Source organism: Coffea eugenioides, chromosome 4, assembly GCF_003713205.1.
Source record: "Coffea eugenioides isolate CCC68of chromosome 4, Ceug_1.0, whole genome shotgun sequence".
Classification (NCBI taxonomy): domain Eukaryota; kingdom Viridiplantae; phylum Streptophyta; class Magnoliopsida; order Gentianales; family Rubiaceae; genus Coffea; species Coffea eugenioides.
In genome coordinates this window covers 33,577,300-33,602,795 of record NC_040038.1, presented here as the reverse complement: position 1 = coordinate 33,602,795, position 25,496 = coordinate 33,577,300, and the positions used below count along the sequence as shown (strand labels likewise).

General features: G+C 37.0%; 1 protein-coding gene across 3 annotated transcripts; it reads right to left on the bottom strand.

Moving 5' to 3' along the window:
- Positions 1–3,248: 3,248 nt before the first annotated feature.
- On the bottom strand, positions 3,249–9,488 carry LOC113768250 (urease accessory protein F). Of its 3 annotated transcripts, none has more exons than XM_027312525.1 (3): positions 9,301–9,488; positions 7,538–8,300; positions 3,249–3,745 (listed from the first exon to the last, which is right to left on the bottom strand). In XM_027312525.1, the coding sequence occupies exon 2, from the start codon at positions 8,284–8,286 to the stop codon at positions 7,546–7,548; it is 741 nt and encodes a 246-aa protein (XP_027168326.1). In that variant the 5' UTR covers positions 8,287–8,300; positions 9,301–9,488; the 3' UTR covers positions 3,249–3,745; positions 7,538–7,545. The 3 variants fall into 3 exon arrangements, with proteins under 3 accessions (XP_027168326.1, XP_027168327.1, XP_027168325.1); XM_027312526.1 differs by lacking the exon at positions 3,249–3,745 and adding an exon at positions 6,999–7,429; XM_027312524.1 differs by lacking the exon at positions 3,249–3,745 and having other exon boundaries at positions 6,999–8,330.
- Between the last annotated feature and the right edge of the window lie 16,008 nt (positions 9,489–25,496).

The following is a 25,496-nucleotide window of genomic DNA, read 5'->3' as shown; positions in this document are numbered from 1 at the left end:
GTGGATGATGGTCCCGGCTCCATAACTACTGTTATCTTTGGCCTTGATGCTAAAAAGCTTATCCCATTGACAGCTCTTCAATTCTAGGAAGCTCATAATGAGGTAAGCTAACAATCTTGCCAGCACAAATTTTTTGCTACAAGTTTAACTCTTGCATGATAATACAACTACCAGCTTAATACATCTTGCTTAATGTTTTCGATTCTTTTTCCCCTTCATAGACTTCATCTATTATTGTTTAAAATGCTGGTGTTGCGGAGCTCCGATGTTCATGAATATTATCAAACAAGAAACAATCATAACTAATAGGTTTATTGCATATAGCTAATAATAACCAAGTAACAAACTAAATGCTGGCATGGGCCTAACTTTATCAACAAAGTACGAGTATCTATTCTTATATCATTGTTTGAGTATTAGAACAAGTAATAACTACCTAATAGTCTGATTTTTATGCTTCTTTTCTTGGGTATAAATGCTGCTCTCACCATGTAAAAGTGTAATGACTATAATCATTAGAATGGCTATGTACAAATAAAAAAAATCAAGTATAAAAAATATTAATAATTTGTTTGTGCTTCAAATTAGTAGTACATTATGTGTTTAGTTGATTTTTTTTTTTTAAAAAGTTCTTCACTGCTCTTTATGACTTAGTTTATTCTCCACTTTTGATCAAACAATATATCCATTTGGTTTTGCCTTTGTTTTAAAGTTGTTTCATTTGTCTTATACTATTTTTCTAGAACTAGGACAAATAGAATGAATGCTTGACATTGGGCTATATCCATTCTTTTTTTCCTTCCATAACTTATGATTGGATCCAGTTCTTTTTGCACAACATGAAGTTACTCACAATTTGAATATCATTGCCCAAGTCAAAATCTACAATAAGAACTTCTACTTCCAAACAAATAACTAATATTTTAGGATACACTTGATAATTATTTATACTTTAAAACAAAAAATTGCGAGAGCTTAACTTTTCTGCTGAACTAGCATCTACAATCGAAAAACATTCGATTGTGTGTTTCATCTGCTACTATGAGGCAGATTATCAAAGCCAGAAGAAAGGCAAGTATATTATTTTCAAGGCATACACTACTGAGGAATTAGCTCACATTCCAATGGCAATCACGATTGCAGAAACGAATGAAAAAATTCCAGACCTTCATGCTACTGTCCTGCAGTCTGCTAAGAAAAATGAATTTTTCAATCCATCAACTAAAAAACTGTTTGATGCCATCATTGAATCTTTTGCTACTGCAAACAAAGTGCCGCATCCAGTGACCACAGCAAAGAGGGCCTTGGTTTTTGGAACTGTGCCTCCTGAAATTGGTTCGAATTCTGCTGAAGCTAATACACCTGCCTCACTGTCCACCAATGCACTCTCAACTTTCGCTCCAACTAATCTTGCACCTGGAAGTCCCTTGAAGAAGCAGCATGATGATGAACTTTGAATTTGCTTGAAGCCTTTTGAATTGCTAATCTTGAAGCACTTTACAGCTGAATTGCTAATCTTGCATATTTTGACACAATATTGACATCCATTAAGAAATTGTTGTTTTGTGCAACTTAATGGATCTCAATATGTGATATTTTGTAATGGCAACTTATCATTGCACTTTATATTAAGTAATCAGCATGTCATTTCCCGTCTCTATAAGACTAACTTGCACTTGAAGATATCAAACTGTTTGTAAAACTACTTGCCAATCTTTTGCCATCTTCTTTTACCTTTTGCAATGTTGACGGTTTTTCTAGTTTTGTTTAGTCTTATATTGTTAGCCGCATGCTTGATTGGTAATTTATGATTTTAAGAATGCTATTTCACAAACATTACTGTTAATCTTATCTTATATGAAAATATATGACAACAGATTATAGAGGGCCTAGGCTGTGCTTAGCAAAGTCGAAAAGCTCCTAGTACCTATTATATAAAAGAACAACTTAAGTTGTCCATGTATTGTCAAGTGTCAAGCTCTGATTGGAGGAAGGAACTTTGTTTTATTTATTTTGGACCTTAAAGAATGATAAATGTCTATTTGGGACTTGGTCTTACAATTGAGAATTCCAATAGTAGCTTACTATTTAGGGGTCAATTGGTAATAATGGATTAAATATTTTTATTTTTTAATTTTGTTTGTGTTTTAATAAGTGTTAAAAGTCAGTTGCGTCCTTTCATGAATAGTGGTTGTGTGACTATTTACTAACTATTTAGGGCTATTTTTGTGCGTTCAAAAATATTTCCTTCTTATTTTTCTGTTTCGATGCAAACACTTTGATACTGTTTGTCGATTGACCTAAACATATGGGTTAGTTTTAGGCCTATCACTAATAAGCCCATTTGCATCGTTCGTATCACACAACCCTAGTCATTAATTTTATGCTTCTGAAGAGTCTTCTTGTAGCTGCAAGAGATCGAAAATCTCTTCTTCTCGGTTTCTTCCGCTCAGATAGCCGAATATGAACCTGCAAAAGATGCTACTGTTCTACCAATTTTCTGAACAAAGCATTGTACTTTCTTTCGGTTAGAACTACAAAAACCCTCCACATGCACGTGATTGCATTTTCCCCAAGAATCAGCTTCTTTTGAGGGATTGTAATTGGCTTGAATTTACCAGCGAATTCTTCCTTTTTTTTTCTGCTACGAAGTGATGTTTTCTTTTAGGAAACAATTTTTAATATCTATGGTACGGTTTCTAAAACCTACCATATATACAAAAGGGAGAAGGGAAAGGAGAAACCCTTTAGATGATGGTTCTTTCATCATTTTGAGCAAAGGATAAAAAACTTAGGTACAATTATGATCTTGCCTTTTTTACTGTTAACTGTGATTTTTGCTTTAGATATCTTTCATATCTACTTGATTCAGAGAAAAACAGCTTGGCTTCAAGCAACTGTGAAACTTGCCTTTGGATACAATAAATACAGGAACAGTGAATGCAAACATTGATTGGATTATCAGTTGTCCTTCTTGCAAGCAACAAAGTGAAGTTGATATGAGGTAAAGTTACCAATTCATGCTCTTTAATTACAATTTTATCCTCTTTCAGCATATAATTTGATGTTAATTTATGTTGTTGAATTTGAGGGCTCGAATTCCCATCGTTTTAACTGATGATTCGGGATCAATCAATTGCACTATATCTGGAGAAGATGCAGAAAAAATGTTTCTATTCACTTCACTTCAGCATAAATAGGCACAAGAAAGTGTAAGTGATAACTTTCGATTTTATATCCATGCATAACAAAAAAGATAACAACAGCTGACTACAACTCAAAAACTAATTTTGCTGCAGCACTTTGAAGTAGACACTGAACTTAATGATTCCTTAAAAAAATATATAATTGTCTACTTTCTCAAGGCTTATGAGACTCACTTTTAAGACCAGGGACAAATTAATACTATTGTGTCCAAAGCTTACATCGCAGATGATCTGTTACTGTAACATTTCCAGATCGCACCGAAGTTTCTTCTGCAGTGCGCACTTCCTCACCAAGATATCAACAAAAAACAACAAACAAAGGAAGAAATGTTCACACCAACCACTAAGTTGGTGCTTGAAGAAATTGAGGCAATTGTTCCAAGAAAGATGATGCATATGGGAGCAGTGGAGTAAACAGGAGCCTTGATTTTCCAAAAGGGTTATCTGAAATGAAGCTACACCAGTAGAAACACTATCCAAAGAGCCATCCAATATTTCTGAGCAGTGTACTAAAGAAGGTCCAGAAGACAGCAATCCGCCTGAGAATATTGAAGATAAGTCCAGCAAAGAAGGTTAAGGGCAAGTTGGCCTGAAATGCTTTAATTATGTTACTTTAATTAAATATTTTGTTAGCTAGCTAAATGATTAGGTCCATTGCTTTGATACTTTCTTTGGAACTGTTTCAGTCCTTGACAAATAATGGATCATGAGATAGCTATTAATAGCTTAGTTTGTTATCCTGCACCTGCATAGATCATGAAACTTAATTGCAGGTGCTAATATGTATGAAGATCCAGTATTAAAGCACATGTGCTGTCAAAAGTGAATGATTTTGTTTATATAATCTTTGCCACTGTTTTAAATGTTATTTACCTGTGTCTTTTAAACACTATTTGCATATTAAATCCACATATATATATATTATCAACATCCACAAAATTATCTGGATTTTGCATAGCACAAAAAAAAAGGACTAAATAAACAGCGAAAATTATCAGTTGGTAGGCCATGCATAGCACGGCTAGATCCTAGCTAGTACTTGGAACAATAAGGCAAGGAGGAACTAAAAATTTTGTTCTACTAATAGAGATCAATTTCCTCAATTACGAATGTGGACTTCAAGTCCTTAGAAAAACAAAACTATGAAAACCTATTCCAATTCGAACACCTAAAACACAACTCAACACTATTTCCAAAAGCAACTATGAAACCAATTCTAATATAGTTACCAAATAACAAATCAATTTCTAAAAGGGATAATTTCAAAAACCTCCTCTAAGATTTCTAACAATCTCACTGGCCTCCCTTGAGATTTTCAAAATATCAGCCACCCCTCTTAAAACTAATTAGGTAGTAACAAACCCAACCCATTTCAAAAACACAAATAATATAAAATGTTTATTAGGAGAGAGGAAAAAAAGCTTGATTCCACAGCTACCCTTGATATTGTCATTAGTGGGTTCATTTGTAATGAGCAGTACTTAGGCATGTAACAAGAATGAAAATTCGGCAGCTGTATTCGAAACTCTCATCAAAGGCTAGGTTGCTATTGCATTTTGGAAACTAGCAACCAAAGGCTCTTTTCTGAACAGCTTTTAACGTCTATTTGCAACCATACTCTTGCAGGAAACTCTATATAACAGCAAAATGAAGTAGCAATAGATAAAAATGCATCTTGTTGGGTGTTTGATGAGTTTTGCATATGCTATTAGGATTATAATGCTTTAGAAGAATAGCATACTTTGGCATCTTACTATATGAAGCAGCTTGTGTGCCTTCAATTTCATGTCTGAATCAAGACTTAAGTCATGTACATCAATCACAATTACAAAATGGCGCAAAAAAGGCACCTCAATTTGGCGCCCTTGCAAATGGTCGTTATTTCAATTAAGCACACTAGTGATGATTTAATTAATTCAGTTAACATAATCATGAAATATCACATAAGTTCGGGGGGAATTAAGTCTTTTCACCATATAATTTGAAATAATCAGACCCCATCAATCTGACAGGGAAGGTGGTTGATATTTTGAAAATCTCAGGGGAGACCAAAGAGACTGTCAGAAACCTTAGGGGAGGTTTTTAAAATTATCCCTTTCTAAAAATATTAAAATTCTAAATATGTCAACATATTTTGTCACAAGTTTCATATGAAAACCCGCCCCGTGAAAGTTCAACGGGATGAGAGAAATTATATATATATATATAATACACAATATAATATATGTAATGTAAAATGAAGAATATGATATTTTCTTGTGATAATATAATATATTTTTTGTGATAAAACTTCTGTTATGTTAGTTTTTTGGTTATTCATGTTTATAAAAAAACTAATAATAATTGATTTAGAATTTATGTAATATCAAATACAGAGAAACAGATTAACAAAGTCAAATAATGTTTAAACTTTATCTCATGTTAAAATTTTTTACTAAAAATTCAAAAAAAATAATTAGTAAAATTATTATCAGTTTTCTACGTGTACAAAAATAAAATCACATAAAAAAGTAAAAGTAAACATAGTCGTGAGGTAGGACGTGAGCATCCACAAGAGTGACGGGATAGGTAGGATATGATTCAGAATAGCGGGGGACGGAACGAGGGACGAAAGAGCTATGAGGCAACAGGGTGGAGAGAGAGAGAGAGAGAGAGAGCCTACCCCACTCCAAACCGCCCCATTGAACTCTTTTTTTCCCCCCTTTTTTTCTAAGGAATCATTGGAGTTGAAAATATGAAGAATTTGATCTTGCCTTAGAAACTCATCTAGTGTTCGTAGTATTGGCAGAATAACAACTCAAATCCGTAGTCACCACTTGAGTTTATGTCTCTGCCACATTTCTCTCGTTTAGCCAGTAACATGCTAAGGAAAAATGTGGCTTTTGTCCTCAATATTTGGCATGATCTTCATGTTTGGCCCATTATATGCAACAAGTCTCTCATATTTCGATCAAAAAGAATATGGTCTCCAAAGTTTCTAATTTCTAAGAAACATTTGATCTTTTGATACAAAGTAAAAAATGGCAAGCGGTCAAAATTTGGTTCTCAGATAAGCATGAACAACAGAAGGATAAAACCTGGAGACAAGAAAGAGCGAAGAAAAGAAGACAAGAAACAAGAGTGAAAAGGCCGATCAAAGAATACAAATAGATATGGCTGCATTTAGTTTCCTGGCAAATTTTGAAGACATATACAGGTTTTGGGCTTTCATTGCTCAATTTCTGGATGCAGACTTTGTGGAGAAAGAGCAATGGAGTTATACAGCTCTTGATCAAAAAACAGTTGAAGTCTAAGGTTAGCACATGTGTAGAAAGAGATTAGTGTTTTCACAACTGACATTTTTGAGGTTGAATCCAAAAACGCTCAGCATCATCTTAAAATTGTATGTTGCATCCAAATTATGAGGGAAGGAACTATACCTGGACATCTTGTAATAACTCATTATCAGTGTCCTTTTGACTTTCAACAGAGAAAATAGAAGTTATCTATTTGGCTTCTTTTAGCAAGATAACATCGCAATTAACCATCCCATATTTAAGTGTTTCACTACATTATTAACAGGACAGATGATAACATATATGTAGAGCATGAAATTTTCTACAGAAAGAGTGGCTATTAAGAAAAGCAAAGTTTTAACATGAACTGTTACACCTGAAGAGAATCACAATTTTGTATTATTCACTTACGCTGCTATTAATGCCAGAGTTCAGTATAAATCATAGCTAATTGATATCCAAAAAGGAAATGACATCAGAACAGTAATTTAAGGTAAAGCCAAACTGGGGCTAAAGCTACAAAAAGTCAACATGGATTTTCTGGTTGGTCCCTTTAATATTCAAAATTGATATATTACACACTTTTGAGATCTAACAGGATAACCACACGTAAAAATTGTGTCGCTTAAACCCGACAAACTAGCAAGTATGACCCCTATGAAGTGGCCTATCTATTAAGAGGAAAAAAATTTGGAAAAACAGAGACAGATCTAGTACCTAATCGCTGACATGATGGCACTTTAATCCTGACTTAATACAGAAATTCGAATAGGGCAACTTCTCAATATTCAGGAAGGATAAGTTCCCGTTCAGATTGTTTCAAAAGTTTGCAAATCTTTCTGGGTGGAAAATCCTTCACACTCATTGATCTTGAAACTTGTTTTGAGCCAAAGTCTTCCTCAACAGGCTAAAACTGTGATTTACAATAGGATTCCATCTACTGGGACCCTTGAATGAGATTAGCAACTCATCATTCTGACGAAGCTAAAGTGGGAAACTCTAATATAAAGCAGAAAGATCAGACTTTCTAATAGAAGGCAGAAAGATCAGACTTACTCTAGCTTTTAAGAGCAGAAGAGTCTAGAAAACAAATAGCCATGGCAGCCCTGGACTGTGTCAAGCAAAGGACTTGTCTGACAGGCTTCCTCAACAGCACGGTTCATCCATTTCTTTGATATGTCTTCCGCAACAATGGAGACCTGATGCTGCAACACAGCGGCTCCTAAAGGACCGACCAAATTTAGCCGAGTAGCAGCAGATATGACATCTCTCATTGTTATGAACATATAAGCCTTCTGAGAAGTTTCAGCATCTATTCCAAGAAGTCCACAGACAAGTCCAAAGATGGGGGCGTGGTGGAAAGATACAGTCCCACTACTTAAAGATGCATTCCTCATAGACTTCAGGGAAGGAATTTCCAAGTAAACAGCAGCAGCTACTCTCATAAGTGCAGACCCTTGTAGGGTCGATGCCTTACGACCAACTTCATTTGTTAGTGTTGCATCCAACATTCTATCAAGCTTGTGCCACATTTCCAAATGGGGAAAGATGGTACAGGAGTATACATAAGGAAGAAGCAGGCTTCCAGTATTCTGTAGCACATGTATAACATAAGCTCGGAGGTCTTCAGGCCCAGAGACCAGACGAGCTTGAATTGCAGCCTCAAGACCAAAAGAATGAGCAAAGCCACCAGTAGGAAGTATGGAATCGAGCAGCTGCCATTGGCTCCATTGCACTAGAGATCCCATTTGTGGAGAATTTTCAACTTTGTCAAGATTCTGGTCATTCCCCACTTTTTCCTCCATTTGAAGCTAGATTTCTGGTTAACAGAAGCAACACAATAACACATCTGAAATAGGGTGCAATACCATCATGAAGTTGAGCAAATTATTAATCAAAAAGCATATGAAATTCTAATTTGATAAGCATATAGGAGTCAACCAATTATTTGGATCAAAATATCTGTCAACTCCCGTTACCATTTACACTGATTTATGTGGAAAGGAAACAGCCGGGATAGAGGATGTTTAATGGTTATAAAACTCTTATTCGTTAGACTGGAACGAGGAATGTGCCCCAATAAGGGGCCAATCGGCTTCAAGTTCCAAATGAAGAAGCCTTGTCAGGCAATTGAGACCCAAGGACTACATGTCATGCACACTAGAAGAAAACATTTTTACAAGTATACCATATCCGTGCCTTAGAATCATAGCTAACAGAGAACAGTTTTACACCGAAGTAAAAAACATCCCTTTATTCAATTTAGATGGAATCTCAAAGAAAAGTCGCAAGATTCAGAACAACTAGTACCTAGTAAATGCACCCCAATAAAAAAAGTTAACACAACAATAAGAAAGAAGAGTAATTAGCATCTAGCAAAATAAATGTACAACATATGGTTAATAATTTAATGTAAATGGAGAATATTGAAAGAAAATGCCAAACCCAGATTACTGATCTAAAAGAATGCAGCTTATAAGATGTTGCTACTTGTCAAAACTGTATAATTGCAGCTACCAAGAACCCTCCCCTCACCCAGTTCTTAAGAATTACAAAATCACTTAATCACAGACGTTAAATGGTTCTTTCGATTTAGGCCCTTAAAGATTGGAAGGATTAATGGAAGAGAGGTTAGCCTTGATTATCCAGCTAAACAAAATGTTCTTTTTTATCCAACTTATTTACCTTGCAACTACAATTTTCTGTTCTTAAATTTCAACATTAATCAAATAACCGTTTCCTCTTCTCCTAGAAACAAATTGAAAAAAAAAATAAAAACACAATCGCCAAGATATGAACAAGGTAGAGGAGTAAGAAACCTTGCGAGTAGGTCTCTGCTTAGTATTGCATTATTGGAACATAAGCCTATTTTGATTGGGAGTCTGCGGGAGGAGGATCGAAAGCTAGCGCTGAATTCGCCATTAACGTAGAATGCTGATGAAGACGACCAACAAGCAAACGACGACGTTGTATCATGTGGGCAGTAGTGGTTCAATGCCGACTTACCTTTCCAGTTTCCATGTCTCTAATTAATAAGTTGAAAGAAATTCACCAATTTGGTCCCTGAGCCTTTACACTTAATCCAATTTCGTCCTTAATAGTTTTTTTTACCAATTAGTCCTTAAACTGATTTTTCAGTTCCAATGTAGGATTTTTGCAGCAGCATCACCAGATTTTGCCTCATTCTCACAATCAGGGGTATATTTGTCGCTCAAGGTCAGATTCTGTAATTTAGAGATTATGCAATTTAGAACTAATTCTTTCTCACGATTAGATCCTGCTTCGCATGCAAAATTGGCGCACACTCGAAGACACTCAGCAAACCTTCCTTCATTTCCATTATGAGACTAGAAGGCCTAGGTGGTTTGGTTCTATTGCGGGATTGCTGCAATGGGACTACCTTAAGTTAGAACAAATTCGAATTACACATACTTTAACTAACTTTCCAACCAAACATAATGCTTGCACAAGAAACCCATACAAAATCATCAAAATGCACACACCCTGGCGGAACAAGAACTTGTCCTATAAAAGATATACCAGTGCATCTTTGAGGATTTAGAAACAATAGAGCCAGCAACTAAATTAATCTATCATGCAAAAACAATCCTCAATAGACCTTAATGCATTGGCATATTGTTATTGTGAGGACTCGCAAAAAAAAAATTTTCTTATTTAAATTCTTATTTCGAGCTCATTTAATTATTTATTTGGTCAATTGTCTCGAATATTATTTTCTAACCTTATTAGACTTAAATACATGAAATTATGGCTTCATATGATTTTAAAGTGACTCGTTTCAAAAATTAATTTTTGGAAGCTCGATTAATGAAAATAGTGAAAACGTGTTTGAGAAATTTTAGCCAATTAAGAGTACATTAAACTCGGAAAATTGGAGACATGTACAATGTTCTTAAAATAGGTAAATTTAGGTTTAAGTACTCAAGTGATAGTTAGTGGTACGATCGTTATAAGAATTTCTCGAACGTTTCACTTTATCGTGCCTAAATTGGAAATACGCGTTTTCACGCGCGCGCTTAATTGAGGGACTTTAGACCATTATTTTGGGACAATTAAGAGTGAATAATATTTACATGAAAATAAATGCATTAGAGGTTTAGTGCACTAGTGAACCAACCGCACGAGAAATCGAGTCCTAATCGCGTCAAACACCCCCTAATGTGAGTTGACTAATGGGTGATTTGTGGCCACAAGTTAGTATCTTCTCTTGGAAGCTTAAAAATCTGATCACTCTCTCTCTCTTCCTTCTCAAGACTGCCGACCAGCCCTCTCTCTCTCTTAAGCTCCATTGTTCTTCATTTTACTTCACAAATCTTACTCAAACCACCACCAAAACATCTCCAAATTCAACCAAACTTGCACCACACTTAGCTTAACACTAGGAGATCATTTTGAGCTGCAAAAAGGGTGCTGGAAATCACGGTTTCTTGGAGCATTTCAAGGGCCAAAAATTCTGATCTAGTACATTAAGAAGGTATAACATGATCCATCACCTTAAACTTGATTTATAGTAGTAGATATGCATCTCTAAGTACTTGCATGTAAGTAGATGACTTGATATTGTTGGAAAAATGTGAAAGTGGGCTCTATGAACTCCCACTCTTGGGTTGTTGCTGATTTGATGATTGATGGTGGATATATTGTTGGTTTAGTGGTTAAAATGATGGATTAATGGTGTGTAATTGATAGAAACTTCATTGGGTGCAAGAAGCAAAAGTTTCCGATTTTACCCCTGCCTTGTTCGGCCATTTTAAAGCCAATTTTTAATGATCTAATGGCTTAAATTTGATTTTTATATGACGTATTAGATGTGTGAAAAATTTCATTGAAAAATAATGAGGTTTGGTTGGGCAAACGAATTTTTTTTGTGAAACTAGCAAATCTGGAAACTGTTCACGTATGGCTCTGACCAGCGGTGGTGTTTCGGCCATAACTCCGTCCTCGGATGTCGAAATCATGTGCCGTTGGTGGCGTTGAAAACTAGACATTCCAGGCTTTAATTTCAGATAAAATGCACGTTCTGATTCTTTGTGAGTGAGCCGAAACAAACGTTTTAAAATCGCTGTCCTGTTGCTCTGTTCAACTGGAATGAAGTGATAAGGCAGCAAATTGATGCCCGATTTTGGACTAGTTGGGTGCCAAATTTTGAAATGATTTCTTCTGTGATATTATAGCCCTATGAATGTATTTTCAACGACATAAACCATGCCCTATTCTGAGTTAAATTGACTGAGTTGTGACCAAAACAAGAGGACTGCCCTGTTTTGGAAAAACCGTAATATTTGGACTGGTTTGGGACAAAACCCGGGAGTGATCTTATAAATTGAAGTTTTTGATGCTAAACACTTACCAAAGGTATCATGGATGTATCTTAGACCTTTATTTCACAAATAAACCATGGTTGGATAGCTTTCTTGGTTAAACGATTTGAATTGGGAAATGAAAGTCAAAAGACAGATTGCCTTAGAAATTTTCCGGAACTTTGGATGATTAATTAACTACCTTCCCGAGGGTATTTTTCCCTGAAATTTGATAGAGAGATACCTTTCATATAGGAGTAACATACTGCAAAATTTTATACCAATCCAAGTTCGTTTTGACTCTTAACGAAGGTTCCAATTTTGAAAACTCAAATCTGGAAATTGTTCACCAGACTTGAATTTTCCTAACTTTGAGCTACCGTATTTCGGTGCTCGAAACTCCAATTCTCAATCCGCTTGTTCTGCCCTAAACCTTACTTACACCTCTAATTGAGTTACAAATTTTAGAGGCTAGCTCGCAACGTGTGAATTTTTCCGAATTTCCAAAGTTAGCGAAAAACCAACCCCGGCTCAATTCTGAGTGTTCTGGAACAGCAACTTCATGCCCATTTTTGAATGCCTTCCACTTAGATTCATGGAAAAGTGTCTTCTAAGAACTTTTAGTACTTTCTAAGAGGTTTCCAACGGTACCAAGTTTTCTAATTTTGGACCTACTGAGTGCAAGATCTGATTTTTCTAAATTTGACGCGCAAAGCTGAAATTTGCCGATTTCTTCGAAAATGAAATTTTGAAAACTCGTTACTCCTTCTTGATGATAATTGGTCGCTTTAAACTTGATTTCATGAAGGAAATCAGTTTTTCTTGTGTTAATAAAACCTCACTTTTGAACCTTTATTTTGAGTGGCTAAGGTTCTTGGTTTGAGGTATTGACTAGTCCAAATGAGCGTAACTCCTTTCTTGATTAATACGTGATTGTGAGTGAAAAATACTTGTTAATTGCTTCAGGTGCTCAAGCGAGTCTTGAAGAGAATCCCGGAGGGGACAACTAAAGATTTTCTCGCTCAATTACTTTTGAATTGGTGAGTGTCAAGTGCATGACTTGTCGTGTTTACTTGATTTACCTGCTTATATACGTGAATATCACTTGATGAGACGAGTGTGTACTTTATCGCACTCGCTCTCCTTTACTTGAACTTTACTTGTATTAACTTGGTTTTCAAAGTCGATTGAGTGAATCTCGTCGACTAAAATATACCCGTTTTCGTGTGCATGTCGTGTTGCCATGCGTGTCGTGTATGTCGTGCGTGTCTTGTTGTCGGGTGGAGTGAACCTCCTCGACTTATGGGGACGCCCAATTCTCTTAGCCAATCTTGCAACTCGAGTCGGCATGGGCTTGGTCGAGAAGCTTGATAAACCAAGATAGTAACAAAACACAACTTGATCTTTTGAGATCTTGTTCGGCATACTCGTGGAGTATCGCCCTTTTCGTGCGTGTTCAAAAATCAAAACTTGATCTCTTGAGATCTCGTGTGGCATACTCGACGAGTATCACCTTTTCGTGCGTGTTTGGTTTCGGATCCGAGAGGGTGGAATGTTGGCCGGAGGAAGTAATAAGTGAAGTTTCTACGAATAAAATATCCACCCGGATAACGGAGTGTCATCACGAGGGGGTATCGGATCGAGCCGTGGCGAAACAAGTGGAAAATAGCTCCTGAGAGCTCCTGTATCCTTGAATTATTTCTGTTTACTTTTCTCGTTTGAATTGTAAATTACTTGAATATTGGGATTGTTACTTGGACAACGTGCTTGCATGTGTGTTTTCTTGGCCTCACGAGCGTTTCGTTCACCCCGTAGATTTGTTTTCCTTAACAGGAATGGATGGAGTGAAACTCGTTGAAACCCTTTGGATGTACTTTTGTATTAGGGTTTCAATTGTAATTGACTAGACATTTTGGCTATTGTATATAATTGGGAATTGATGTCTCTTTTGGATCCTGATGTAAGAATTGGATAACGGATGTATTTTGAACTCGTGGTACAAGACTTGGATATTCGATTATGGAAGCGATTTTTCCTTATTAGACTGATATAAATTGTTATATATTGTTAAGTTTGAATTGATTTGTCTCGAGTCCTGGCGAGAGCTAGGCAGGCGTTCCGCGGATACCCTTGGGTTCGCCCTTGGGAGAAGTGGGGGCGTCACAGTTGGTATCAGAGCTTAGGCTTTAGATCTTTGTAGTGTATCCTAGGCTTAAAAGTTTAGGATACCGGACTGTGGGACTGGTTTGAAAGTTAAGTGACTATTTGTAGGAAAAAAAAATCAGAGTAACTTCGCGTGGTCTCTGCACGGAGTGAGTTTGGGCCAAGACGTGATATGGTCCCAATTATGTGAATATGTATAAAAGACTAAGTACTCTTCTTGTGCGTAAGTTGTGAACTATGAAAGTGGTAAGTGTAAAACCTTTATCATGCTATTTGAGGTAGATAGATATGTACGTCAGGTAGGGATCTTAAACTTTGTTAATTTGCACTTGGGAGCGTACGACCTGAGTTGTAAATTCTTTTAGTTCTGGATTCTTGTACTTGAGTACTAAATACTTTTCCTGAGAGAATACTTGTGACTTCGAAAGGGACATAGTCTCGTATATTATAGTGTGAATAAAAAATCATAAGTGATTTTGAGATAAGTTCTGATGGCAAAGGTCAGAGCCCGGAGGATTCTTGTATTGGACTTGAGATCTCCATTATGGGAAATGAACGAGAAAAAAAAACTAGACCCTTTTGACTGATGTAGTTAGAATTGTCAGGGGTGATGCTAAGTGCTGAGGCCATTGTATTTTGCATGACTGTATGGCCTACTTTTGGGGCACTTGTTTGACTTTAGTCTTCTGTGACTAAAAGTACTTTTGTGGCACCTGTGTACTATATTTTTGTGATTTTCCCCTGACTTGCTAATTGTATGGATTTTGACATGTTAATGAATGTAAATTATTATTATTTTCAATGTTTTCGCAATTGGTCCTTGTTTCAAGTATTTTCTCGCGTAATTGATTTATTTCTTGCATTAGGCATACTTAGGTTATGGAAGGGCTAAGAAGGGGTCGAGGCCGTGGGCGAGGGACTGGACGAACCCAACCTCAAGGGGATGAACAAGGATCGGCAACTAGACCGACCCAAGGACAAGAAAATATAGAGGTTAACCAAATGCCTACTGCCATTAATAGGATGACTGACATCCTAGAACGATTAGCTGAGAGACAGGGACCAGTGCCAGTTAACCAACCTGGGGGCCAGGATAGAGGGGAAGATAGAGCCTTAAAGAGGTTCTTAAAGTTCAACCCGCCTAAGTTCATTGGTGAGCCTGATCCTGAGGTAGCGGAGAATTGGCTAGAAAGAATGACTAATATTTTCGCAGCCCTAGATTATGCGGAGGAGAGACGAGTAACTTTTGCTGTCTTTCAATTTGAGGGTGCAACACGTGCTTGGTGGGATATGATAAGGGAAAAATGGGAAAGAGCACAAACCCCTTGGACCTGGAAAAATATTTTAGGAGAATTTAATGAGAAGTTTCTCCCGCCCTTGGTTCAAGAGAAACGGGAGGACGAATTCATAAAAGTGAAGCAGGGGGCGTCTAGTGTGGCTGAGTATGAAGGAAAATTTACTAAACTTTCTAGATACGCCCCAGAATTGGTAGCCACTGAGAGGAGAAGGATAAGGCGATTTGTACAAGGACTTAACGTGGAGATTCAAGAGGAGTTAGCAGCGGCCCAAATCTCTACTTTCACTGAAACCCTAGAGAAGGCGCAGAGAGTCGAAAGTGCAAGGCTGCAAGTTAAGGATTTTCATGCCAAGAAAAGGGGCACTTCTAGTCATCCTCTTGGACAAGCAGATAAGGGTGCCCCACCTTCTAAAAAGTAAAAAGGAACGGGAGGAGTAGAGACATCTGGTACACAAAAAAAGACTCAATCAAGAGGAGGCCACAATGGACGAGATCAACCGAGGGAGACACCTCCAAGTGGTCAGCCTGTGGCTCCTCAAGTTGTTTGTGGTTATTGTCGCAAGCCTAACCATACAGAGAATGAGTGCTGGAAGAAATCGGGAAAGTGTTTGTATTGTGGCAGCACTGAGCATCAGATCGCGAACTGTCCAAGTATACCGAATGAAGGAGGTAGTACTCAAAGGCTTGAAAAGTCAACCGCAAAGCAGTCTAGTGCTGGAGGAAGTCGATCTAAAGCACCAGCTAGGGTTTATGCATTAGGCTATCAACAGGTTTCCAATCCCGTTAAGGTCATTGAAGGTATGATTTTTGCTTCCTATTGTTTAATTAAGGTTCTAAATGACTATAGTACGACGCACACTTTTACAAAACCCTAGATTCATGAGATAGAATCAAAGTTTGACTACTAATTGGGTGAGTAAAAATTGTGAAAAATGGGTTGCAGAGTGTAAGTTATTGTTTGACTTGATAAGTGTGACTATTAAGGGGTATGACTATTATCCTAAGTGTGAATTTCGAGGACGAAATTCTCTTAAGGGGGAGAGGATGTGAGGACTCGCAAAAAAAAATTTCTTATTTAAATTCTTATTTCGAGCTCATTTAATTATTTATTTGGTCAATTGTCTCGAATATTATTTTCTAACCTTAATAGATTTAAATACATGGAATTATGGCTTCATTATGATTTTAAAGTGACTCGTTTCAAAAATTAATTTTTGGAAGCTCGATTAATGAAAATAGTGAAAACGTGTTTGAGAAATTTTAGCCAATTAAGAGTACATTAAACTCGGAAAATTGGAGACATGTACAATGTTCTTAAAATAGGTAAATTTAGGTTTAAGTACTCAAGTGATAGTTAGTGGTACGATCGTTATAAGAATTTCTCGAACGTTTCACTTTATCGCGCCCAAATTGGAAATACGCGTTTTCACGCGCGCGCTTAATTGAGGGACTTTAGACCATTATTTTGGGACAATTAAGAGTGAATAATATTTACATGAAAATAAATGCATTAGAGGTTTAGTGCACTAGTGAACCAACCGCACGAGAAATCGAGTCCTAATCGCGTCAAACGCCCCCTAATGTGAGTTGACTAATGGGTGATTTGTGGCCACAAGTTAGTATCTTCTCTTGGAAGCTTAAAAATCTGATCACTCTCTCTCTCTTCCTTCTCAAGACTGCCGACCAGCCCTCTCTCTCTCTTAAGCTCCATTGTTCTTCATTTTACTTCACAAATCTTACTCAAACCACCACCAAAACATCTCCAAATTCAACCAAACATGCACCACACTTAGCTTAACACTAGGAGATCATTTTGAGCTGCAAAAAGGGTGCTGGAAATCACGGTTTCTTGGAGCATTTCAAGGGCCAAAAATTCTGATCTAGTACATTAAGAAGGTATAACATGATCCATCACCTTAAACTTGATTTATAGTAGTAGATATGCATCTCTAAGTACTTGCATGTAAGTAGATGACTAGATATTGTTGGAAAAATGTGAAAGTGGGCTCTATGAACTCCCACTCTTGGGTTGTTGCTGATTTGATGATTGATGGTGGATATATTGTTGGTTTAGTGGTTAAAATGATGGATTAATGGTGTGTAATTGATAGAAACTTCATTGGGTGCAAGAAGCAAAAGTTTCCGATTTTGCCCCTGCCTTGTTCGGCCATTTTAAGGCCAATTTTTAATGATCTAATGGCTTAAATTTGATGTTTATATGACGTATTAGATGTGTGAAAAATTTCATTGAAAAATAATGAGGTTTGGTTGGGCAAACGAATTTTTTTTGTGAAACTAGCAAATCTGGAAACTGTTCACGTATGGCTCTGACCAGCGGTGGTGTTTCGGCCATAACTCCGTCCTCGGATGTCGAAATCATGTGCCGTTGGTGGCGTTGAAAACTAGACATTCCAGGCTTTAATTTCAGATAAAATGCACGTTCTGATTCTTTGTGAGTGAGCCGAAACAAACGTTTTAAAATCGCTGTCCTGTTGCTCTGTTCAACTGGAATGAAGTGATAAGGCAGCAAATTGATGCCCGATTTTGGACTAGTTGGGTGCCAAATTTTGAAATGATTTCTTCTGTGATATTATAGCCCTATGAATGTATTTTCCAACGACATAAACCATGCCCTATTCTGAGTTAAATTGACTGAGTTGTGACCAAAACAAGAGGACTGCCCTGTTTTGGAAAAACCGTAATATTTGGACTGGTTTGGGACAAAACCCGGGAGTGATCTTATAAATTGAAGTTTTTGATGCTAAACACTTACCAAAGGTATCATGGATGTATCTTAGACCTTTATTTCACAAATAAACCATGGTTGGATAGCTTTCTTGGTTAAACGATTTGAATTGGGAAATGAAAGTCAAAAGACAGATTGCCTTAGAAATTTTCCGGAACTTTGGATGATTAATTAACTACCTTCCCGAGGGTATTTTTCCCTGAAATTTGATAGAGAGATACCTTTCATATAGGAGTAACATACTGCAAAATTTTATACCAATCCAAGTTCGTTTTGACTCTTAACGAAGGTTCCAATTTTGAAAACTCAAATCTGGAAATTGTTCACCAGACTTGAATTTTCCTAACTTTGAGCTACCGTATTTCGGTGCTCGAAACTCCAATTCTCAATCCGCTTGTTCTTTCCTAAACCTTATTTACACCTCTAATTGAGTTACAAATTTTAGAGGCTAGCTCGCAACTTGTGAATTTTTCCGAATTTCCAAAGTTAGCGAAAAACCAACCCTCGGCTCAATTCTGAGTGTTCTGGAACAGCAACTTCATGCCCATTTTTGAATGCCTTCCACTTAGATTCATGGAAAAGTGTCTTCTAAGAACTTTTAGTACTTTCTAAGAGGTTTCCAATGGTACCAAGTTTTCTAATTTTGGACCTACTGAGTGCAAGATCTGATTTTTCTAAATTTGACGCGCAAAGCTGAAATTTGCCGATTTCTTCGAAAAGGAAATTTTGAAAACTCGTTACTCCTTCTTGATGATAATTGGTCGCTTTAAACTTGATTTCATGAAGGAAATCAGTTTTTCTTGTGTTAATAAAACCTCACTTTTGAACCTTTATTTTGAGTGGCTAAGGTTCTTGGTTTGAGGTATTGACTAGTCCAAATGAGCGTAACTCCTTTCTTGATTAATACGTGATTGTGAGTGAAAAATACTTGTTAATGGCTTCAGGTGCTCAAGAGAGTCTTGAAGAGAATCCTGGAGGGGACAACTAAAGATTTTCTCGCTCAATTACTTTTGAATTGGTGAGTGTCAAGTGCATGACTTATCGTGTTTACTTGATTTACCTGCTTATATACGTGAATATCACTTGATGAGACGAGTGTGTACTTTATCGCACTCGCTCTCCTTTACTTGAACTTTACTTGTATTAACTTGGTTTTCAAAGTCGATTGAGTGAATCTCGTCGACTAAAATATACCCGTTTTCGTGTGCATGTCGTGTTGCCGTGCGTGTCGTGTATGTCGTGCGTGTCTTGTTGTCGGGTGGAGTGAACCTCCTCGACTTATGGGGATGCCCAATTCTCTTAGCCAATCTTGCAACTCGAGCCGGCATGGGCTTGGTCGAGAAGCTTGATAAACCAAGAGAGTAACAAAACACAACTTGATCTTTTGAGATCTTGTTCGGCATACTCGTGGAGTATCGCCCTTTTCGTGCGTGTTCAAAAATCAAAACTTGATCTCTTGAGATCTCGTGTGGCATACTCGACGAGTATCACCTTTTTCGTGCGTGTTTGGTTTCGGATCCGAGAGGGTGGAATGTTGGCCGGAGGAAGTAATAAGTGAAGTTTCTACGGATAAAATACCCACCCGGATAACGGAGTGTTATCACGAGGGGGTATCGGATCGAGCTGTGGCGAAACAAGTGAAAAATAGCTCCTGAGAGCTCTTATATCCTTGAATTATTTCTGTTTACTTTTCTCGCTTGAATTGTAAATTACTTGAATATTGGGGTTGTTACTTGGACAACGTGCTTGCATGTGTGTTTTCTTGGCCTCACGAGCGTTTCGCTCACCCCGTAGATTTGTTTTCCTTAACAGGAATGGATGGAGTGAAACTCGTTGGAACCCTTTGGATGTACTTTTGTATTAGGGTTTCAATTGTAATTGACTAGACATTTTGGCTATTGTATATAATTGGGAATTGATGTCTCTTTTGGATCCTGATGTAAGAATTGGATAACGGATGTATTTTGAACTCGTGGTACAAGACTTGGATATTCGATTATGGAAGCGATTTTTCCTTATTAGACTGGTATAAATTGTTATATATTGTTAAGTTTGAATTGATTTGTCTCGAGTCCTGGCGAGAGCTAGGCAGGCGTTTCGCGGATACCCTTGGGTTCGCCCTTGGGAGAAGTGGGGCGTCACACCACCATCTGCCAAACGCAGCTTAGATGAACAATTTGACAGCGAATCTAAACATCAGAAGATCACATGAATTCCACCATCTCAGCAATCGCATGGTCTTCAAACAACTGCCTCCAGCCAACTCTCCATCCATATCCATACTTTTGATTCCCTGCAGCTATCAATCATATTTTGTTGTCATCTACTTTATGTACAAACTAAAGCAAAAAAAACAACATATATTTTTGTTTGATAGTGCATGAACCACATGTAAAACTCCAGGATCAATATAGCACCCTACTTATATTAACTTATCAGTTTTCTTACTTCCAATACGTCTGATGCATCTGACCATAACTATGTATTCACATGACAACAGTTTCATCACAATACTACCAACACAAAATAAAAAATTCCTGTTTTCTTTTAACATATTACTGTATCTTCACATGTCTGACAACTAACACATAAAAACATATCTAGCTAACATAAAAAGTACATCACTCATATAATATATTATACACCAATAACAATCACTATAAATATAATCAATACCCATAACCAAAGCCCCAAAATCCCAAAAAACTCATGGCAATACCAACTTTTATAGATTGGACAATAGAAACAATAGAAGAAAATGATCACTTGATAACTTGCTTATTTTACCTTCATACTATCAATGAACAAGCACTTCAAGTAATCCAAGCCACCCCAATATCCAATAACATCTTTACATATCAAATAAGTCCCAACTTCAAAAGAGCTATAGGTTCCAGATTCATTGAACCCCCTCTTCAACATTGGTCGTCACACTTCGACGCTGCAAATTGGTTTGCATCGTTCATATCTGACTATCCACCAACAGAATTGATATCAAGTAAGTTTCTTCTTTTTATATTCAAAAATTGTATATTTAACTCCCTATTCACTAATAAATAGCCCATTTATTTTCCACTGACCAACAATAAAATATCCATCTATCACAATCTCAGGTTCACCGCCAACCTCATTTCTCATCGAATATAACCAAGCATTCCCAGAAGGATTGGTAAACTAATATGCCTCATACTTATACATCTTAATTTCCACATATTTTATACTATAACCAATTCTATTCATTGCAGAGAATCAATCCATCGTTTTATCCACATTTAAGAAATTACTGGACAAACACAATGAGTTTGTTTGGATAAGAATTTATTTGGATGATTTATTTAATCCAGTTACTGTAGTACTTTTTGTGATGTGATGTATGTGAGATAAAAAGGTGATTGGAAATTGTGTGTATGATGCAAGCAAAATAAAATCTGAAATAAATCTTGCAAATTTTCTTTGCCCAAACAAACTTAATGATTATACGAAATGGAAATCGCACATGGTTCATCAAACTGGATACCAGCTTTCAACTATCTGGATGGAACAAATTCATACAAGACCACAATCTACAACATCACTCCATTCTTCGACTTTTGCACATAGGATGTATGGTCTTCAGAGTTGCCATCTATAATCAAAATAACTGCTTAGCTTGTCATGAATGGAACATCCTTCTCAATCATTCACAATCATCCACTGGATGCAGTAAGCAATTCCTTTTCCATAAAACAATCTTACCTCTTTCTTACAAAACACACTGACCCTTCCATTTCTTATAACTACAGAACTATACACCGAACAGGAGAGACTAATGACCCATTTCTCATTTTATATAATGCTAACACCAAACGATCTCGAATCTCTGGTTAGTTTCATACTAATTACATTCCATTCAATATAATACATACAACATACTACTCCTCTCATTTCATATTCAGTTCCATTTTTCCCCTATTTTCTATCTCAGGTACTTATTGGCGATATACCATCGCACATACAAACAAATGACATAGGAATCATCAACTGCTATCATGCTAAAACTCGATGGATCTTTCAGATCGAAGGAATAGAAATAACAGAAGGCTGGCCAGACTTCGCACAAAAACACTTCCTGCACGAAGGAAGCGTTATCCTCTTTACCCTACTCAACGAAAACAACTATGATATCCAACTCTTCAGTAGAGACTTTATCCAACAATCATAATTAACCATCTCCCTTGTACTTTCTTACACATACCAACTATATATCCCTTAAATCCTCTCTATTTTCAATACCAACTATATATACCAACTACATGTATTTTTTTTCCTTTTTGATTTTTAGAATACTTGAATTAGTATTCTCAGCCAGTAGTACTTTTTTCTGTTTTTCCTTGTTTTGTTTTCATTTTTTTCACTATTGTTCTATTAGTTGTACTTTAAAAGTGTCGCGCCCCACTTTTTGAATGTTGTGGTGATGTGTGGTGTGTGAGTAGTGGAATGTGAATGTGTGTAAAATGAAAAGTAAAAGGCCATGGGACTTGAGAATGCGACGATTTGGCCAAATAAAGTTCAAAAGGGATTTTTTTGAATGAAAAACGGAGTCGCCACTTGGTATAGAGTTAGGGTGTACCAAGTCACCCAAAAAGTGTGTTTTTTCTAAAGGAAAGGTAGAAAGAAACCCCTTTTAAACGACTCCTAGTCCACGTAAACCAACGAAAAAGGTTCGGGAGTCACATTTGACGAAGGGGAAGGCAAGGATAGAAATCCAAGGCACCCCTTCGACCTAGCCAAGGCTAGTTGCGTGATTTAGCCCCACCTTTCCTAATTTTTCTACCCAAGGTATGTATCGCATATTGGATATGACTATATGAATGCAAAACCCTAGACCTAGGGGGACATGGGGGGAAATTTCTCTTCAAAGGTTGAGTGGTGCCAGTCACATTAATTGTGAAGCCCAATATTGATCCTTTGGAGAGGTCACACATAATCCTAAATGACGTAAAAAATGAGTGGAATGCATGCCATGTGAAAATGTGCGTTTGTGTGAAGTGAGAAAAGTGATAAAAATAATAAGATGTAAGTGGAGGTGTGCAAATGTATTTACAAGGTAAGGTGAGTAAAGAATGATAATGTGGAAATAACATAAAGTGCATGTGTGCGAGTGATATGGTATAGAGTGTGAGTAGTTGAATGAAAACGTGTAAAAGTAGTGTGAAGTGAGAATGTAGAAAAAGAGAGAGAATATAAAGTAAGTGTATGTGATCGTGAATGAAAAATGCATGAATCCTATAGGAATGCATCAAGATGGGAACGGGGAGTCCTAACTTTGTGACTTAATTTTCCCTTTGATTAGAAGGGGGAACTAGCGTGCTAAGGCTATCGAGTAGCCACACTCGCTCGTTTCCCTTATCAGAAGGGGACTCTTCAGGCAAATGTACCCTAACTAGCATGAGATGCAAGACCTAAAGTGAGGGGAAAGGGGAATCGAGGAGCATGCCAAATGATAAAACTAAGGAAAAATGCATGATATGTAGTGAACAGGCAAATAATGCATTAATGAAAAAACAAAGGAAAAATCCTATTGGGTCTAGCGTTGGACTAGCCCTTTCTATGAATTCCTACTAGCATTAGACTAGTGGAAACGATAAAAGAAGCCACAACTAGCGTTGGACTAGTGTGGTGACGTACATTCATCCATTCCATTCATCCACACTATGGAAAGCAAGTAGACATACCAAATACTCATAAACACGTAGCACGTAACATTTAGCATGCTCGACTAGATGCAAGAGCCTAAAAAACGAGTAACACTTAACACGTAGGCATGCAACCAAGCCAATGAACATATTACATTCACCAACTAAAACAAAAGGGGAAGGGGAAATGGACCAAATTGCTCGCCAAGCCCTATCTATTACAAGCCAAGAGGTGTACACATACCCCATAATGAATAACTTAAATAAAAGCACAAGTAAATGAAATAAATGCAAGGAATTAAGGAAAGGCAAGGAAAGCGAAGTAGACAGGCATATTCACATAACACGTAGGAGCACGTAGGGTCAAATGGAGTGCAAATGAGGAATAGAGTGTACCTCCCTTGAATTGACGCCCTAATGAGGTGAAGTCACTTATTTATCCTCCAAAATAAAAGAAATGGTCAAGGTACCAATTTATTTGTAAAAATTAAAGAAAACATGCAAACACGGGCTCACATGGTCATAAAGCTCTTAAATTCATGCATGAAGTGCAATTTAAACAAAGCATAGTAGTTAATTGAAGCAAACAAGCAATGAAGTTGCGCAAATTAAAATTATCAAGGACCAATTTGATGAAATTCTTTAATTGATTGGGTCCTAGTGGAACAAGAAGAGACTTGGGGGATTGGGATGCAATTTTCTGGAAATTATTCATGCAGAATGCATGCAAATGCTATGAAGACAACGTTTCTGCAACATTTCTTATGCTCTCAAAACTTCAGCAATTTTGCCGGCAAATTCACACAACCATTTCAATCCCAAAACCAACCTCAAACTCCTACCAAACTCATCATGTATACCATAACCAGAATGAAAAAGGTTTGCACGCAAATTATATGTGACAACTGAGAAAACATTCCAGCAGCAAAAGAAACTTTCGGCAAAATGGTTTTTAAACTTCAGCTAGCAAATATCTTTGCTTCAGCCCCTTACATGGCAAATGCATTCAATCATCTCAAACCACCCCAATCCCAAGTTCTTATTAGACTTAGCATGCATACAAAAACAGAATGGGAAAGGTTTCTAGGCCAACCCCATGTAAGCTATGGAAAAGAGTAAACTTTCTGCAAAAAATCTGGGTTAATGCAACTTTCCTAATGGTTGGGACTTCAGCAAAGCAACTCTGATTACTCGCCTAAATGTTTTTGCACCACAACAAAATACCACAGCAACGAAAGAAAGGAATCTGATGACAACATGCATACCAGCTACACAAAAAAACTGTTCTGCAAGGAAAGAGAAGAAATGCCGCAAGTTTCTGCAATTTTTCCCAGCCGAGGCTCTTTTTACTTCATCATGCAAGTGAGTTCAACTTCCAAAACTTCAACTACTGACTAAATGAAACGCAGACCCTTGTTGCAGAATTGAAACCAAACATTTAAGTGGCCCAACAGCAAAGGAAAAGGGAATTTTTCATGCAAGTTTCATGCAAAGAATGAGCTTCTTGCAACCGAGAGAGATGCTACAATTATTCTGTTAAACCACTATCCTATGTTTTGAACATGAAAAACCGAGAAACAAAAGATATGAAAATCTGGAAAGTGTTCAGCCACTTGGGTCTTTATTTCCAGAAATCACAGAAAACTTGCAGTCCAACATACATCATGAACACACGACTAAAAATGCAACAGAGGAGAAGACATCAGACAGCAACAGGCCAGCAAATAAACAACAAAATGAAACAGCTTGGACTGTGCAACACCAGCAAAACGCAAAGAAATAACAACAGTAGGTCATGGAACTGCAATGGATA

Excerpts from the sequence above, each read along its gene's own strand:
- LOC113768250 (XM_027312525.1), bottom strand. The coding sequence starts at position 8,286 with ATGGAGGAAAAAGTGGGGAATGACCAGAATCTTGACAAAGTTGAAAAT.